Source organism: Coloeus monedula, assembly GCF_965178545.1.
Source record: "Coloeus monedula genome assembly, chromosome: 3".
In the NCBI taxonomy this organism is placed as follows: Eukaryota; Metazoa; Chordata; class Aves; order Passeriformes; family Corvidae; genus Coloeus; species Coloeus monedula.
Genome location: NC_138783.1, coordinates 11,345,045 through 11,363,217, shown reverse-complemented (window position 1 = coordinate 11,363,217; position 18,173 = coordinate 11,345,045). Strand labels below are relative to the sequence as shown.

At 39.6% G+C, this 18,173-nt stretch overlaps 1 protein-coding gene across 1 annotated transcript in view; it reads right to left on the bottom strand.

Annotated features, from left to right (window-relative positions):
- USP25 (ubiquitin specific peptidase 25) overlaps nt 1-18,173 on the bottom strand; it is an 89,961-nt gene that overhangs the window by 64,854 nt on the left and 6,934 nt on the right. Inside the window, exons 2-3 of the mRNA XM_082279257.1 lie at nt 4,527-4,604; nt 3,305-3,449 (exon numbers count right to left, since the gene is read on the bottom strand). Of these exons, the coding sequence (XP_082135383.1) occupies nt 3,305-3,449; nt 4,527-4,604 (223 nt within the window). The remainder of the gene's footprint in view (nt 1-3,304; nt 3,450-4,526; nt 4,605-18,173) is intronic.

Here is an 18,173-nt window from a genome sequence, read left to right as displayed (position 1 = left end):
GACAGCTGTTTCATTGGAACACAACACAACTTCCAAAATACATCTCTACATTCAGCTGCTTCCTTCAACCCTGGGTTCTTCAAGTTCCTTCAACAATAACAAGAAAATGGATACATTCTTAGCAATCCAACAGTTCTGCTGTGCAGCCCTAAGATGGAAATACACAAAATTACTTCAAATGGAAATAAAAAGGTTTCTGGAGAAATCAATAAAGTGAAAATATTTGAAAATACTACTCAACTTCTTTCGTTTTTCTTTAAGCACAATGCCTAGGATTTACTCTAGCAAGTGGAACATTAAAATTACCTTAGATTAAAAAGCGTGCATCTGTACATTGCAAGCCTATTGTTTAAGCACTTTCTCTTCACAGATTGCAGGAAGGAAAAGAAAGTCAAAATATTAAAACCACCTTTGCAAATGGATCAGATTAAGCCTGCATCACTGTTGATGTGAAAATACTACATTTGCAGGTGCTTGCACATGCCATTTTGAACAGACAAAAAGGCAAGCATTGTGAGTAACACTGATTGTGCAAGTCAGTCTTTATTTTAAAGATGAAGTAGATTTTATGCAAATCCATTAATATTTTTGCAGCTGTCAAAATGTTGCATTTTGTAATAATACAAACCAGGTTTCCTTATACCTCCTACCATCTAGGATGCAACTCTCACCCCACTTATGACCACTGTCACTTTTGGAAGAGCCAGCTAACAATTCATGCTAATCACTGGCTGTTATGGTACACATTAGCATTTTCATTTTACCCCTTAACTAAGTAACCACGTCAAACAAATGCAGTCAGTCAAGCTCACAGAACACATCTGATATATCTTTACGCAAGGAATACGTTCAACAGCCTTTGTAAATGGCTGCAGGTTTTTCTGTGGCATAAAAAACAGCCCTGGTATTTATCTGTGACTCTCTCATTCCCAGTTTGGATGCTTTAACTTGGCGGGACTGCAAAGTTGGGTGACTCATAATATCCCAAGTTCCAAACACACAGGTAGTTAAGCAGTAAGGAACAGTAAGGGTGAGTTATAATTAATTCATGTAATTATACCTATGTGGGATAATAAAGGGAGTCCAATTTGAGAGACAAGATCCTGTCAGCAACTCAGCGTAGCCACTGAGAACTGCTAATAAGAGTTCTTTTGCAGAAGGGAGCGGTGATGGTCAAAGCCATCACTGAGGAAGGTGTTCCATCCTGTGCCCACCCTTCCATTCTCTCCTCACAAGTCTTGCTCTTTCATACTCCCTTGCACGACAGTGTTTACTAACACAGGGCCCTGAGACTTGGCCTTTTAGGTGCACTAGGCTTTTAAGTCTAGAATCCAAATAATTACAGGAAAGCACATTACAAGGAAAGTGTGGGTTTCTTCCAGAAGCTTTCACTAGATCTCTGGGGGCCTGGAGAGGGCTCCATGATCACATTGCTTTAGGCTTTTGTTCTGCTGTAGGTGTTCAGTTCTTGCCTTGTAAGTCCTCCAATATGATGAAAAGTTGACAAAGATGCCTTTATCTCATAATGTGTTTTCAGTCTAACTAAAACAACAAAGGGTGGCTAAGGGCTCTCAACTGTGTTGCCAGTGAGGACCTGACCAGACACCAATGATGTTAAAAAAAATTTTAAAAATCTATTTTTCCCACAGCAGTTGGTGCTTCTTGATTACTGACTTAGTCATGCTGTGTAACTCTAAGGAACCTGGGTCTGCACTTCAGCCCTCCAGAAAAGAGAAGACAATCCTGAAATTCACCTTGGAATGTAAAACTCAAGACCTACTCTTCTCAGTTTGACCATCAGCCATGGGCAATGTATGCTCTTGCAGGTTTGATTCATATCCCTTTCCATTGTCCCTCATTTCTTCAGTAAGGTTGTACAGCACAGTGAGTGACAGCAAAACTAAATACTTCTATTAATGGGATTACTCTTAAATCTAATTAAACACAGACTCAAAGAGAATCCAGCTTGCTATTCCACTGCCATAGTAGGTTGTCAGTACCAGAAACTATAACACAGTGGTGAGTTTGTTCTTAAAAGCCTTCATTTCCTCAGTGGCAATTTCCTGACATTGAAAATTAAACACATGGGGAAGCTTGTGTGTGTTTTCTTTCCAAAGCAGCGAAAAGAAAAAACACGCAATAAACCCCAAGCCACCCACCACAACTTAGTGCAGGGATAACACAACTGCCTATAATGCACTCGGGACATTTTAGACAGGGTTGCTAGTAATACCAAGGATTTAAATGCCATTTTCAGATCTGACATGCTGAGAATAAATTCATCACTAATTTAAAAAAAAAAAAAAAGTTTAAAAAGTTCGTGTCAACCTTCTACAGACAAAAGATAATTGTACAATTGATAAGGAAATCTAACTAAACTTCTTTACATTGAAGCCACCATGAGCAAAATAAAGGGGGGAAAATCCTACTGCAGGAGACACTAAATAATTCTACTTGTTTAATAAAATCTACACAGATGTACTACATATATGGCCAAAGAACTGATATATAATTATTCTCCACTGCACCATGAATAAAGTAACTATAGCATCAAGAAACTCAGATTTTACAGATATCAATCCCACTACAAAACTTCCTTTGACTTTTATTTCTACGTTATTTCCTATATTTATTTGCAGAACACATTTAATTTTTTCTCCCATAAAAAAAAACTACACTAAAGCAGAGGACTAGAACCTGCACAACTTAGCAAAATGCAGGTTGTGGGACCTCCATATCAACTAAATTAAACTGTTTAACATCAGGTATATTTAATGCTAATTTCATATATGAAATACCTACTCTTTTATTACAAAGTTCACACTTAACCTCCCACTTCTCCCTTTGGGAAAGTCATTCCTGTCAGGGAGAAACTACTCTTAAGGTTATTAAGCTTTAGCATATCAAGGCAGACAATGACAGACTCTTCTCCAATTATGTTTTGATGGAGGAGTACCCAGCTTTTGCCTTAAATCTTTACTGCATGACCCCAAAATAAATCCTGTAATATGGTGGGGGGGGGGGAAGGAAAAAAATATGGAAGGCCCAGTCATTCACCCTTTTATCAGTACCATACATACATGTAAAGGTAATGCTTAAAGATAGCTCAAATTAAAAAAAAAAAAACCACAAACGAAAAACCAACAACTAAACAAAACACCCCCCACTGAAATAAGAAAGGAAAGAACAGATATTAATCAAAGAATTGATAAGTAAGAATTATCTGCAGATTAACAGTTTTGTCACAGGCAAGTTTTATTTCCCATGCCTTTACACTAAACTTAGGAAAAGAAAAAATACCTACTGGTGTCTGCCTGGCTGCCCACGCTGATATATCTGTCATTCCCAGGAAGGGCTGTTTGGTAGTAAGTTGCCTCCTCTAGTTGGGGAACTTTGGCATTCTTCGCGGTGAGAAAAGCCACAGCCAACTCCAGATTACCATTGCTGTCCTTTAAGCATAAAAAAACCACGAGAAGTGAGAGTCCCCTCACTCTTTTTATAATTTTTCTTAAAAGCAAACTACATGATTAGCAACTTCAGGTCAATAGCCATTGTACTGTCAGGTAAAAATACTGACTAGAAAATAAAGTTTCCAAACTTTTCATATTCTGCATATTTCACTATTTTTAACCAAAATAAAGATAAAAGATCTTATAAAAACTTGTTTTGGTGAAGTTTCACTTATTTCAGGAAAAAAAAACCCCAAACCAAAACACCGTCTTGTAGTGTAGGTCAACCTCTCAACAACACAACCAGCACATTCACAGGCTTCTCAACAGCAGTCAGATGAATTTTTCTGAAAATCTACAGTTTCATTTTTAAAGCCAGAGATCCTGGTTTTTGAAAAGCAGTTGTGCACATGACTTATGCTAAAAACAACTATTTTTTGTGTGTGTATATATATATATATATATTTGATTTAAATTACTAAATTCTCACCTACCATGTATAAATGGCTAAATAGTTCTGCTTGACGGAAACAAAGCATTTTTAAAGTTTTTATATCAATTTAAGTATATGGAAATAGAATACAGAGAGACCTGCCATTCTTTACTTGCATCAAAGAACTCTTCTGTGCTGTAGAATAAATTACTGTGGTTGAAAAAACAGTGAAACAATACCAAGTAAGCAAAGGCTGGCAAGTTTAAGCAGAGTTCTTCATTCGGCACAATGAGCAAGGCGTGTGCATGATAGAAAACAACCACACCTTGACAAGAAAACACCACTTGATTCCTCAGCAGCTGACCAGCTGTAGCAGCACCAATGTATCCCAGAACAATTCACACAAAGGTTAAAGCCAAGTCGTAACATTCCTGTCTTTTCATGTTTGAACACTGGATTAATTTTTATGTCAGTACCAAAAGAGAACAAGATTCCTTGTAAAGTGAACAAGCCATCATTTCCCCTGAAATAAATTCAAGCTGGGAAGGAAGGGAGGGACAAGAGTAAGAAAGGGTGGGATTTATGGCTTTCACAGGCAGTTAAGATACATTCAGGCGCATTCAGCTACAAGCCAGTTATCTTACCTTCAGTGCCTGTTGTAGTACTTGGATGTCATTGATACCAGTGATCTCCCTCAGCTGATTTAAAAATGTTTGCTGGTGCTAAAACAAAAAAAATCATCAAAATAAGATTAGAGCCAAATAACAGCAAAACCAATTACTTACAAAAGCACACTCCTCCACATATATTAAAGGCATCTCCATTTGAAGTTTATGCACCAAAAAGGGGTAGAACCTTCATTACTCGAGTTTGTCTCAGTTTCTGCAATTCAGGCACTTCCAATTCCCAAATGTTATGATTTTGCATTTTCATGGGCTTGCTTGGTTTTGGATTTTTTTAAACAAAAAAATGGGTAACCTTAGGCCTATATAAAGCCACAATTGGCCCTTCTAAACAAATAAAACTCCACAGCTTTGGTCTCCAAAGGCAGTAAGGGAAATAACTAACTGAACTCCCATCAAAACCAACTTCTTTAACTCCCAGTTACTCTCAACCCCATTATTTCCTTAACATAAATAATTCCTAGTCATTCCAACCACAAAACCAGGAATTCAACTTTACTGATCACTGAGGTGTTTGAAGAGAAATTCTATTTAAAACTCCAAACAAAACAGTTTCTTGATACTGAAACAGAACTTCAGGAATCCATCCAAACTGCCTTCCTAGACCAGTTGAATCCAACTCTCCCAAATCACATTAGTCAGCACCCATGACTGAGTTTAAAGTAACATTTGGAACTAGAAAAAGAACAAGAGGTCCTGGGTCTCTTAAATACTCATTCCGTAAGAACTTTGTGTCTTGGTTTTGTTTTATTTAAATAAAAACCTCGTCCCACCCCTGTTTAGAGCCAACAGATGATTCACTCTGTTCATGCTCAGCTATCACATCACAGAAGCAAAAAGCAGGCACTAAGCTGGAACAATCCTTGAATTCCTGTTAACCATTAAAAGCATCTTAACCATTAAAACCATGAAAACACAGAGCACTGACCATTGTTCCATACTAACAAATTTAATTGTTCCTTTGGCAGATGGGAAATGGAGAAAAGATATTTTCAAGTGGTTTTTCTTTTTAATTCTTTGCCCACCACATCCTGAACTCCAAACAGTAATTTAATCTATGAAAGAGAAGATTTTTGTAAAGTACAGGGTTTTGTTTGCAAGACAAAAAACATATTTCCTATCAGGAATAAATAAACATTCTCCTGCTACTCTCCAAACTCAATTTAAAATAGCAACTATAATTGTCTTGTGGCTACTTCTAAAATACTTATCTTTAAAGTGAATTATTTGGAATCAAATACTCAAATACCCTTATTCTCTCCTTATCACTGCTTTGTATAGAGGAGGAAATTAAGAGCTGCATGAATGCTGAATTCCCCAGTGTGAAATTAACCTGGCAGGCACTACTTCATGCCCTAATAAGTTGAAATAGAAGGCGTATAGTTCAGGATGCTTATGAATTACATACACAATCTTCCCTTCATTTATGATCCTAAGAGACACTGCTAACAATCCAATTTGCCTCTTTCTTTTTTCTTTTCCTTTTAAAAACCCTTCTGTTGGCACAAGAGAAGTGAAGTGATGCAGGAAAACAAACTCCCACTCTATCCCCATCCCTCACCCCCTCGTTTGTTTACTCTGTGCATTTCATAGCACTGTACAAAGCCACGACTTGTTTCCCCTATAAAGTTGCTTTCCTGCCCCTATGTCTGGAAAGAATCAAAGAAAAGAAACAAAGTATTTGGGAAAAATAATTACAACAGCATTAAAATTGGCAGCAGCAATCCAAGGGCAGGACGGTAAAGTGGATTTGTTTTCTTATTTGCCACCAACATGATGGTGAACAAAACAGAAAATAGTTTCACTGTAAATTATTACAACAACAAGTTATAACAGATTTCTGTATCTTCCACAATATATACAACACTTGGAAAGGCTGACTGGAGGATCTTCATTGTTCACAGAGACTGGGAAAAGGCAGAAGAGACAGTTTACCAACAAACAATCTCTTAGCAGTTCAAAATATTGGCTGTTAATTTATGAGCACAGCTGTGACTTATAAACTTAGACATCTGTAGTTTATATCCACATTTCAGTATTCCAGTGTAAAAGCTGTGCTTCAAGGTCCCCTTACATTTAACAGATCAGAACCAGGCACAGAGATGCTCCTTTCTCATCAGGAGATGATTTAAGTATTTAAGTATACTTCTTTTTAAGGCCAAAAGTTTAAGGCACTCAGCTTCAGAATTTCTAACTGGTTAATTAAAAGAACAACATGGAGAATTCATAATCACCCTAGTTAGAAGTGACAGGAACTACGAGGAAAATTAACAGCTCTCCTGAATACCTTAAATGGAGCTTTGGGGCATTTGTCTGGGTTAGACATCGCTGGTTTTTTCAGCTACGTGTGGACAAGTTGCCATTAATTTCTAATTGACTTATTTCAAATCATGCAGAATTTAAAGAATGGATACATTCCCTTTCTAGAAGAAATAAAATTGAAATTGTTTCCACCTGATCAACGTGTTCTTTTAATACCTGCTAACAGACTAACAGATCTTCAGAAACAATTGTAAAACTGCATAAAGGAGCTAAAACCTCCAACTGATGGCCTTCTTTTCCACAAATTCACCATCTGCCCTCATCCTCTCAAATCTGATGTAATTGCATCTTTACTGTGTACTGACCTTTCTTGCAACTGGATGTTTAACTTGTCACTATTCTCCTTCACTGTTTTAATGACAGTTTCTTATCACCCATGAAACTATATTAACACAGGTAATTCTATTTCTTTTCATTTTAAGTGACTGAGCAGGCAGCTACTACCAAACTCTTTCCTCACTGACTATCAGGGGCTGAAATTCAAATTTCTTTCTGCTTTTTTTTTCACTTAATATGCTTATGAAACAACTGCAACCATGTTCAGAGAGCTAATATTACTTAATTCCTGATGTGACTTCATTTAGTGCATCTGTATTACTCCACAAAAGTCAAAATGAGTAAATTTCTTTTTTTTTTTAATAATATTCCTTTAGCTCTGGTTATTGTGGCATACAGGAAACTTATTTTACTATTACCCATGACTGAAGCTTGGAGATCAATTTCTAATGCAACTGCTAAACAGTTAAGTCTCTTCTGTATGATAAGAAATACTTAATAAAACACTAAAGACAGACTTCTACATATGAAGCAAGCCACCCTCCTCATGCCTATTAATGCTCATTCTGATTACATTTACCCTAAAAGCTTTAATTTTCGTGAAGCTTGGGCTAACTAGAGCTGAAGTGACTAGCATATAGAACCTCAAATGTCTAAAAACACATAGATATATTAAACAATTATAATCATAATTCATTCAAGGGCTATACCCAATAATACCCAAAAGAACTCATCCTACACTAAAACGAAGATAAAAAATTAAGAAGGCAGCAGCCAAGTATTTACAAGTGTCTGAAGTACCTACACCAATGTATGCTCATGAAATCAGGTCAGTGAGGGAAGATTCAGATCACAACTACCAGTTCTAACGTAAAAAAGCTGCCGCATTTTTTCAAAGCGGCTCTTTCCTGATTCCCTAGTTTTTCCAAACTTGCCTCAGCAGAGGTTCAAATTCTGAATTATAACTAACTGTACTTTAATTCAGTTTAATAAGCAGCCTTTCTTTTCAAATGGAGACACAAACCAGACCATGCCAACAGAACCAGGTGCACTTACAGGTGCTAAGAAATTCACCCCCATTCTTTCAAATTTGCCTGTACCCACTTCTGTTTGCCATCCTATCTTTAAATTTACATGACTGATTCCATATCTTTTCACTAGCAGAGATCCTCCAGTTTAGTGAGTCAAGACTCCAGGAATGTCTGCAGTGCTGGGACATATGTGCACACAGGCCATACGCACACCCATTCTCCATGGAGCCTCAACAGCACTTGACTCAACTCTAAAAAGCCCCCAGGACCTGAACTACACCACCAGACTGTGCTGCTACAGCTGTTGCAGGGTACCCCAAATCCTTGGCCACACAAAGGAATGGTTCACTGATGCTATGGCTGCCCTTGGATCCAGCTGCTCACACCACTCACTCCCACCATATCACACAGCAGTCTGTTCCCTTGGGGCTTTCATGCATGAGCTATTCCCAGCCTTTCCCTTTCCTCTGGATCCCTGAGGTATGCACTATGTATCTTCAGGCTTTCAGCTCTTGGATGATTTTAACTAACAGGAAATTCTCCCGTTTTCCCGGACAGAAGCCAAATTTGTGTATTAGGAATGCATGCCCTTATTTCCAATTCCCTCCTTTTTCAGCCATCCCTCCCTTGCTGTCAGGAAATGCCCAATTAAGATTATCTGGTTTATAACCTCACACAATAGCATATTCAGTAGCTGTGCCAGCACCAGTGAAGCAGAAAAAATCTACACTACAATCAGCTTAGGGAGATACTGTGCCCAAATTAGTTCCACGACAGTACTGTAAACTCTGATAACTTCCTACAATCAGAGCAAAAAGCTAAATTACACAAATTCTTTTTTTGGACAAGGCAAATCTCATAAACTGACTAATACTGAATTATAGTGAAGATAAATTTGGGGAGAAAATTAGCCACCTTTTGATCTGTTTATTTCCTCCTCTCTGTAGCTTCTGAAGAAGCACACGTAAACTTTGGCTTTATTCATGGCAACATCCAAATGTTTGCATTTGCAACACAAGCATTTACAAACTCAGAAGATAAAACAACTCTCTTCCATTTCCAAGCACAGATAAAGTTGTATGTTCAGGAATGAATGAGATGATCCAACCATTAGCAGGAGAAAACAGGATCCATGGCCTCACTACAAAGTTCACATTTCAATAGTACATAATGAAAATATACTAGGGGCACCAAGCTGATTAGAAGTATGGAGCACCTCTCCTATGGGGAAAGGCTGAGAGAATTGGGACTGTTCAGCCTGGAACAGAGATGGCTTAGGGGTGACTTGCAGCCTTCTACCATGTAACAGGAGCCTACAAGAAAAACTGAGATTATTTACAAGGCCCTGCAGCGACAGGACAAGGCGGAACAGCTTCCAACTAACATAGAGTAGGTTTAGATTGTATATCAGGAAAAATTCTTTACTTTGAGGGTGGTGAGGCACTGGAACAGGTTGCCCTGGGAGGTTGTGGTTGTGGATTACACATTCCTGGAAGTGTCCAAGGCCAGGCTGGATGGGGCTCTGCTACTCTGGGGTAGTGGAAGGTGTCCCGCCCACAGCAGGGGGGGTGGAACCATACATATGATCTTTCAGGTACCTTCCAACCCAGGCCATGATTCTGATACCTGAGGGATGAATACTTTTATTAGAGGCAAAAAGAAAGAAAGAAAGAAAGAATACAAATGCTGAGAATGGCATCTTGACTTAGGCCCTCCACACAAGTCATACTTTCTTTACTTTCAAGTGCAACGCTCATTTATAAGACCTATTTGTTGGAGGAAAACTCAAATGACATCGCAAATATATTTTATATTAAAGACAATTCTAATGAAGCCTGAGCCGCAGAGGACCTGCTAATGGCACTGCTTGCAGACAAGTAGCTAATAAGCTGGTTTCCTCATATGATGCTGCTGTAATGAGAAGAACACTGAGAGCTTAGAGGAATATAATCCTCTATAAACAGGCTTTAAGTTTCTGCTACAAACAAACAAATAGTTTAACATACAAAGGACAAGCATACTAAAGACCCTCAATTACTACTGTGAATATCATTTTCTGCCACATTAATCATATCTCCCAGGAATAGTTAAAAGGCCCACAGACACTGCTGTACATTATAGCTTCCAGCAACACAGATACATTAAGCATTTTCTAAATATACTGTTGGTCAAGTTCCAAATAGGCAAATAAAAACTAACTCCTTCCATGAAAATACTGAGTTGAAGCACAGGGAAAACATGCAGTCAGCTCCAGAAGGCTTTGTCGAACGTCTTTGCTCTTCCCAGCTCTCATGGTTTTTCTCCATGTTTATGCAGAATAAATGTATTTATAAAAATATATAAATTAGAAAGTGGTTATATGTATATATATATTTTTAAAAGCACTATTTTGCTAGTGCAAAGACAAAGTTAAATCTCTGCACCAGCTGTAAGGTGCTCCTTAAAGCATAACAGAAATAGGTTCCCTTGCCCAGCATCTGCTAACTGAGCTTCCTTTTGTTCAGGTATGAAAAGAGAAACCTCTTACATGACATTGTATCCTCTAAGAAAGTAGGTAAAGATATATTTTTATACACACACAGATGCAAAATGCACCTCAGCTTGGCTCAGACAAAAATCACCTGTGGAGAACAAAGGACATGCACAAAGACAGCAGATTTTCAGTCCAGGACTGCTCTGCACAAAGCTGCCAAAATCTGACAATTACAGCAGCAGCTTGTACAAAGTGCAACTGGACTGAGAGCAAAAACTTACTTCAAGGAGGCAAAAGGACACAGTGTATGGTAGGAACTTCCAGCCAACCACAGCCTAGCCCAAATAAAACTTTAAGGGGGAAAAGGATTGAGTGCACTACTTAGGTACATACACTCATCTCTCAAAAATTAAATGAAGGATTCTATATAATCATAGCTTTATGTAACACATATCAATCCTAGACAACACACAAAATACTCTCACCATACTTCTATGCTTTCCATGCTTCAAGTGACATTTCAATGAATTTTACAGTTTGATATTAAGGTTTCTACACAACATGAGACCATGCATTCATATAAACACTCACTATTTTGAGCCTCATATGTGGCCAAAAAAAACCAATCTTTTTCACTCTCAGCATATGCATTTGTCTTTATTCAAGCTACAGTTAAACATTTTGAAATGAGATTTTAAGGAGAGGCTTGAGGAGTTTGGTTTGTATTCTGACACTAAATATAAGGCAAACCCACCTCTGACAGTTATTTACAAAAAAGCATCCAGAAATTATGAGCCAAATCATCACCTGCATGGGAAATATTCTTGCAATGAGCAGGAAAACCACCTGCTCAGTTCAAAGGGGGGAATTTTAAAATTAGTCTAAGAACTGATTTATGAACACTTGCTTGAGTTTCTAGTTGTTACTGATAGCTACTCTGAAATGAGCCTCAGTGACAGGATGATAATCAAGAAAGGAGCCTTAGTACTTACTGAAAACAAAAAGGTGCCAGAAATGTAAAATTACTGTGAATTTTGAGATCTGTGTGTTTTAAACCATCATGATTTCTCCATACCCTGCTCAGCATAACAGTGAGCTTCCCAATAGTAATGACAGCAGCTCTAAAATTAATTAACTACAGTAAAACCAATGAGATCTCCAGTTTCACTTAACTAGACACAAGTTAAACTTCAGGTTGTATTCGCTGGAACCACCATAGGAAAACCTGCTTCACAAAAATCACTTGATTCTTACATACTCCAGTAACTGTGACAGTAATTAGCAAAAATCTCTGCTCCAATTCAAGTCTGTTGGGTGATTAGTTACTGGTGGCAGCGGGGCAGGTCATTCAAAGCACCAGCACTGTTACCTGTAAACTACATATAAAGTTCAGGAGGATTCCTCCAAGAGCCCACCCACGGACAACAGCTGGGCACTGCCACAGTACCAGTGGTTCACAGCCCTAGTCCCACCTCAGCACCAAGACACCTGCCAAAAGCATGCACAAGCCACGGCAAACTGAAGCCAGCGGGCTCAGTCAGACGCAACGTTATACAAATAGAAAGGAGAAGGAGGCTGGAGGATGACAGATACCCAGCAAACTGTGTGTACATAAATCCACACATACAGAACCACAGGGGTAGGGGGTTGGAAGAGGCTTCTGGAGATCATCTAATCCAACACCCTGCTAAAGCAAGATATACACATGAGGAAAGGCTGAGAGAAATGGGGCTATTCAGGCTGAAAAAGAGAAGGCTTTGGGATGACCTAATTGTGGCCTTTCAGCACCTGGAGGGAGCCTACAGGAAAGATGGAGAGAGACTATTTACAAGGGCCTGGAGTGACAGGACAAGGGGGAATGGCTTCACACTGAGAGTAGGTGTAGATTAATATGAGGAAGAAATTCTCTCCTGTCAGGGCAGTGAGGCCCTGGCACAGGTTGCCCAGAGAAGCTCCGGATGCCTCATCCCTAGGAGTGTTCAAGGCCAGGCAGGATGGAGCTCTGAGCAACCTGGGATAGTGGAAGGTGTCCCTGCCCATGGCAGGGGGTTGGAATAAAATGAGCTTTAAGGTCCCTTCCAACCCAGATCATTCTACGATTCTACGATATTTTTCCAATCACTCCTGGATACTTACTGTTCTAAAAGTTTACTACTTAATTTTATTCCTGTGTTCACAGATATTTACCATCATGCATAAGCATCACCCTGCTCTGCACAACACAGAAAAGCTCCCAAGGAAACACCAAGCTAGCCCTATTCCTCCTCACACTGCCGTTATGATAACAAGGGCAACTATTCTAGGAGCAAACAAACCAGCTCTGGAAATTCCAAGTGTCCTCAGATCAATGGGATCCCGGGCTCCATAATACTTACAAACAGTAACACTCACACGGGCTGTCAGACCACAAGCTGCTTCTAAGGAGCCAGCTGCTCTTCCCAGGCTGTAGCTCCTGCCAGCGCCGGGCAGCCCAGGCTGGTGTTGCCAGATGCCACTCCTCCCTTGGATCAAGCACCACCACTCACCCACCCAAACCTCTGGCAAGCCAGGCCAGGCTCTCAATAAACCATCAGAGTTGCTCTCCACATTCAGTAATTTCCTGCCAACTTAGTGAGAGCCAGGGGTGGGAGAAGGGACGGGAAAAGACAAAGACTGCACCGATTTCCACTGGATTCAACTGTTGTGGAGCAGCAACATTTTAAGAATGAGTTGTTTCTCTGCCATTATTTTAATCCTTCTTTTATTCAGTGAGACAAACTGACAGGGGAAAAAGCCTCCCGCATTCCCCATCCTACTTAGGCAGCATTGCAGAAAACTTACACCAACAGGAGGTGAATTAAAATTCTTACAGCGACAGATGTGGTGCTCCTGATGTACACTTCTCACAAGTGAACATGCACAATCAGACCCACTCCTGCACCAGCTGAAATGCCATACACTGTTCTCCACTCCCTGCTTTAGGTGTGCACATCCAGAAGGATTTCACTTACTGCAGCTGTTGATGGCACAAAGATCTAAGCTTCCACTTCACCTCAAACAACTCTGCTATGTGCCCTAGGTAAGTGATACCAGGAAGATTTCACAGTTTTTCCACACAAAATTCAGCATAGTACAGCAGAGAAATTGTAAATAAAATTTAAATTGAACTTTTTTACAGACAGGTCTGTATTACAGAGTCCACTGTATTCAATAGAAGGGACACATTTGGGGAAAAAGCTCAGCTGCCTGTTTTGAATAGGAAGGAAAAAAGAAAAAAACAAAAACCAACCAAACTTAACAGAAAGCCTTTCAATAAAGGCTCTTCCCTTTAGTCCTATTAAAAAAAAAAAAAAATTAGTAACAATTTCCTACAGAAACAGGCCTTGTAATCACAGAGTGGGCACGTACCCAGGCATGTCTGCCCTCCTGTCTCTCAAAAGCAACACCCCTGACAGCTCAAAGCCACCTCCAGCAGCTTGGCCTGACCCCAGGGATCCCCAAAAGCCTCCACAGCACCCCCAGGCTCCTTGGCATGTTGGCCAGCCAGAGTGTAGCTCCTCATCACACTTGCCTGCTCTTGCCCACAATAAGTAAGAGACAACACAGCGGGCTTGGAAGAAGAACAGAGGGGGAACACCTCCACTCCACTGCAGTGAGGTCTGCCAGAGGTGAACTCATCCCACAGCCTCAACTGGTCGCCCCCTCCCCAACTGTTGGTGCATTGGAAGACAAAATTACATCAGAAAAGCCACATAACCCTATTTTCAGCATTCAGTAAAATGATTTGAGAGCTTATCCTGCCCCCACTAATCATTTAAAAAGAAATCGTATGAAGAGACACATGTTCTTAGCCTGGGGAGGGGAGTGGGAGCAGGGACAGACACAAGGCACAACTCCGCAGAAGAACAGCCTACAGATAACATTAAGCCACGTGAAATCTGGGGCAGTGTTTAACAGGTCACCTGGAAGGTGACAGGCTTCTGACAGCAGTTTCAGCTTCTGAGGGAAGACAGCTTTTCCTGGGTCAAGCACCAGGAATGCGCTGGCGTGTGCTGTGTCCCTGTGGAAAGGCCACTGCCACACCACGGACTGTGAAGGGCAGCCAGCAGCTTTCACTTGCATTGGGTAATAACCTCCATGGATGCAGGTGATATTAGAATTGAAACAAACCTCAAACACAACAGAGACACTACGGTATTCAAAGACATGGTAAGATTTGTACCAGGGATCAGCACGTAATTTTACTACCTCACAATTAAAGAAACAGTAAATTCAGCACTGCACTCCACAGAGGGCAACTGAAATTTTCTAGGCCATTTTCTTTCAAGGAGAAAGAACAAAAAGATAATGCTTAAAGTATTGGGAGTTTTTTTTAATGGACTTTGAATTACATTATATTGAAACACACACTTGCCTCACCTCCCACAGAAAGGTGGGTATTCTAATACATTCGGACACAGTCTCAAGAAATTTACAACTTTGGTTCATAAGCACAGTTTGCTGTAATTTAGCCCTGCCAGTTTTCCCCATCTCACTAGTGTCATAATAGTATCACCAAGAATGACTTTCTGCCATCACCACATACCTACCTGAAGCTTCACAAGCTGACTTGAATAAAAGGGGTACGAAATACTCCTCTAATGAGTTCACATTTTTGGAAAATCATTTGAAACAAAACCTTAAATTCTGTGCTGCCTTCCTAGCAGCAGCATTATGCCAGGACATTTTCCATTAAATGACAGATGATAAACTCTGATACTAAAATCTTCAATCCTTTTCTACTCAGTTGGGTCATAAAGCATTCAGTACCTTCCCTGGCCTCTAAGAACTCAGCAGAGCCTGTGCACTGCACACACCCTCCACTCAGCACTAGCAGTAGGTGGCACATTCACCAGCCACCTCACAATCAGCCCCAGAAAAAGCTTCAAGGCAACACAGCAACTTAGCAAGAGCTGGAACTGGTTATGATGTGGAAATCTGGCTGTCTTCACCATTGATAAATCCAGAGGTTATCCTCTAGACCAGCAGACTGTACTCAAAAAGGCAGCCCAAGCAGCTTCAGGAGGGGGGACAACAGTGGTCCAGACAGGGCTGTCACAAGACACATTCTGTGGCTTTCAGCACTATGTCCTGTAAAACACGTGCAAGACCAGGGGGAACTTTTAGAAGTTGCTGGTAAGCTGTTGGTTATTTTTTAATTTCCAAACAAGTAATGGAATACAGACAGAGAAGACTTAATTCTAGTACCCCATTAAAAAAAAAGTTATAAGCTTAGATGCCAGAATTAAATAAAACTTACTAATTACTACCACCAAATAATTAAAAGGTTCTAATGTAAGAAAACTACACAGTAGTGGGAAAGTCTCTAAACAAAAAAACATGGTCCTCAAACAGGTGGAGATAGAAGCAGATTTTGAAGTAAAGAAGCTGACAGATGGGAAAATAGGTAATACCAAGAAGGGAAACCCCTGTGTAAACCATCTACAAAGCCATTTAGCTTTAAAACAAATTCATATTTATAAGCTTAAAAACATTCTCATATATTCTCCCATGGTTCTATATCAAAACAAAGCAAAAGTTAAAATCTGCGAAGTATAAGAATGCTTTCTCAGTCATAACCTAAGATTTCTGGGATACAGCATGGTATTCAGTCCTCTAACCAGGCCATTTATACCTACATATTGGAAAACGTAGGGGAAAAAGAGAAAAGTACTCTTACAACAGCTGTAGTCCCAGAAGAAATTTCTTTTCCAAAGTAACTAACTTTCAGGAGAATAAAATGAAACCAAAACCAAAAGGAAAGTGAAGTAGGAGTCTGTTCCCGTCACCTCCTCTTCTGAAAAGAATGAGGAACGTCGAGTGCCAAGGCATACCCAGCCTTTTCCAGATGCTTACTTTAAAGCACTCTCAAAGCACACACCTGAACGTAAATGAATACTATTTTCAACTTCCATGTGACACTCTCCTTTTTTTTTTTCTGGCTTAATCCCAGTAAAAACACAGCTAAATTCAACTTCTCAAAATGGCTTTATGTTTTAATTGAAATTTGATGGAAAATCAGCATAATTTTTGGTATGAGAATAGGCATAGAAATGTCAAGCACAGGTATCTGATTTTCCTTAGTCACACAGCTTTGAGACAGACAGTTATCATACAAACCATGTGTGACTTCAAGCCTACCACTTACTATTCAACAAAGTTGGCATGAAATACAGCTACATAATTCACAATCCAAAAATTTTACACCTCAGATCCTAATGTCAAGTGAACATCCTCTTCTAAAGGGAGCCCTCTGGATTTTGGGGTACAACACCAGTGAAATGATTACAATTGGCAGGAAGAAGCCACGGGGAGATGGAATGCCATTATATCACATGCATTCATTTCCACAAATTCTGTGTATAGTAAGACACAAGGGTCAATTAGATTTAAATAGTTCCAGATCATGCCTTGAAAACACTATTGTCTCTCTGACAAGCTTTTATTAAATACATTGTTCTGTCTACCTCTGCTTACCGTAAAGCTGAAAATATGCTTTCACCTGATGGCTAAAAAAGCTTTAGTCAAGGATATTTTAAGCACAATCTGCATTTTCCTGGCACCTAAACTTTGATAAGCTTGACTGTTGCCAATTAGCGTATAACAGAAATATTTTTAAAGAAATGCTGTTCAGAGTATAATTTTTTTCAGCAAGAATCCACCAGGTAAAATAATTCAGAAACCAGCTATAAACAAAAGCATCAAGTCAAAACTGTGGATCTCAGAATAAAACCTGCTAGGATTTGCATACCAATATTTCTGATGCCCTTAAAAAAAGTGGTTTACATACACAAATCTGTGTCAGGCGATGTTTTCAAAGTTAACCTAGTTGCACTCCAGCCTTCAAGCTGTTCCACATCACATGTCCTTTCGATTCCACCTCTCCAACACCCTTAGAAGGAGAGATACCTTAAGACTGGACACTCAGTGGTGCTACTGCTCAAAACAGGGCTGTTCCTGTTAAAGTCCCATCACCAAGTAACACCAGATTTCAGGGGAACTCTCATGCTGATGGCTTCCAACGCGCTCCTGAATTTCATCCTTTGTGGCAAAGAAAAGCTAATGACATTTACAAAACAATGAAAACTACGAAACCCAACTGAAAAAAAAAAAAAAATCAGTGCCTTCTTAAATTGCAAGAGTCTAGTCTGAATAGATTGATATGTTCATTGTGATTTTCAAATGCTTGGAATGAATGATGTTACTGAACTAAATACATGGGGAAACCACTCTATAATTAAACAGACAAGAACTCAGAAAGCCTCCCACCAATGACCGAAGTCATCAGTGTCCAACTCATGACATTTTGTGTCAATCTGCCCTTTACACCATCTTAGGACCAAGCTTCACAGCATTTCACAGCAACCTCAACATTTTGAGTCAATGTTGCTTAACATTTCATTCATGCTAAAGCCTAAACCCACAGATTCTGCACCACACTCACCAGGAAAATTACTGTGTAGTTCAGTATGAGAAAACCACCTCTCT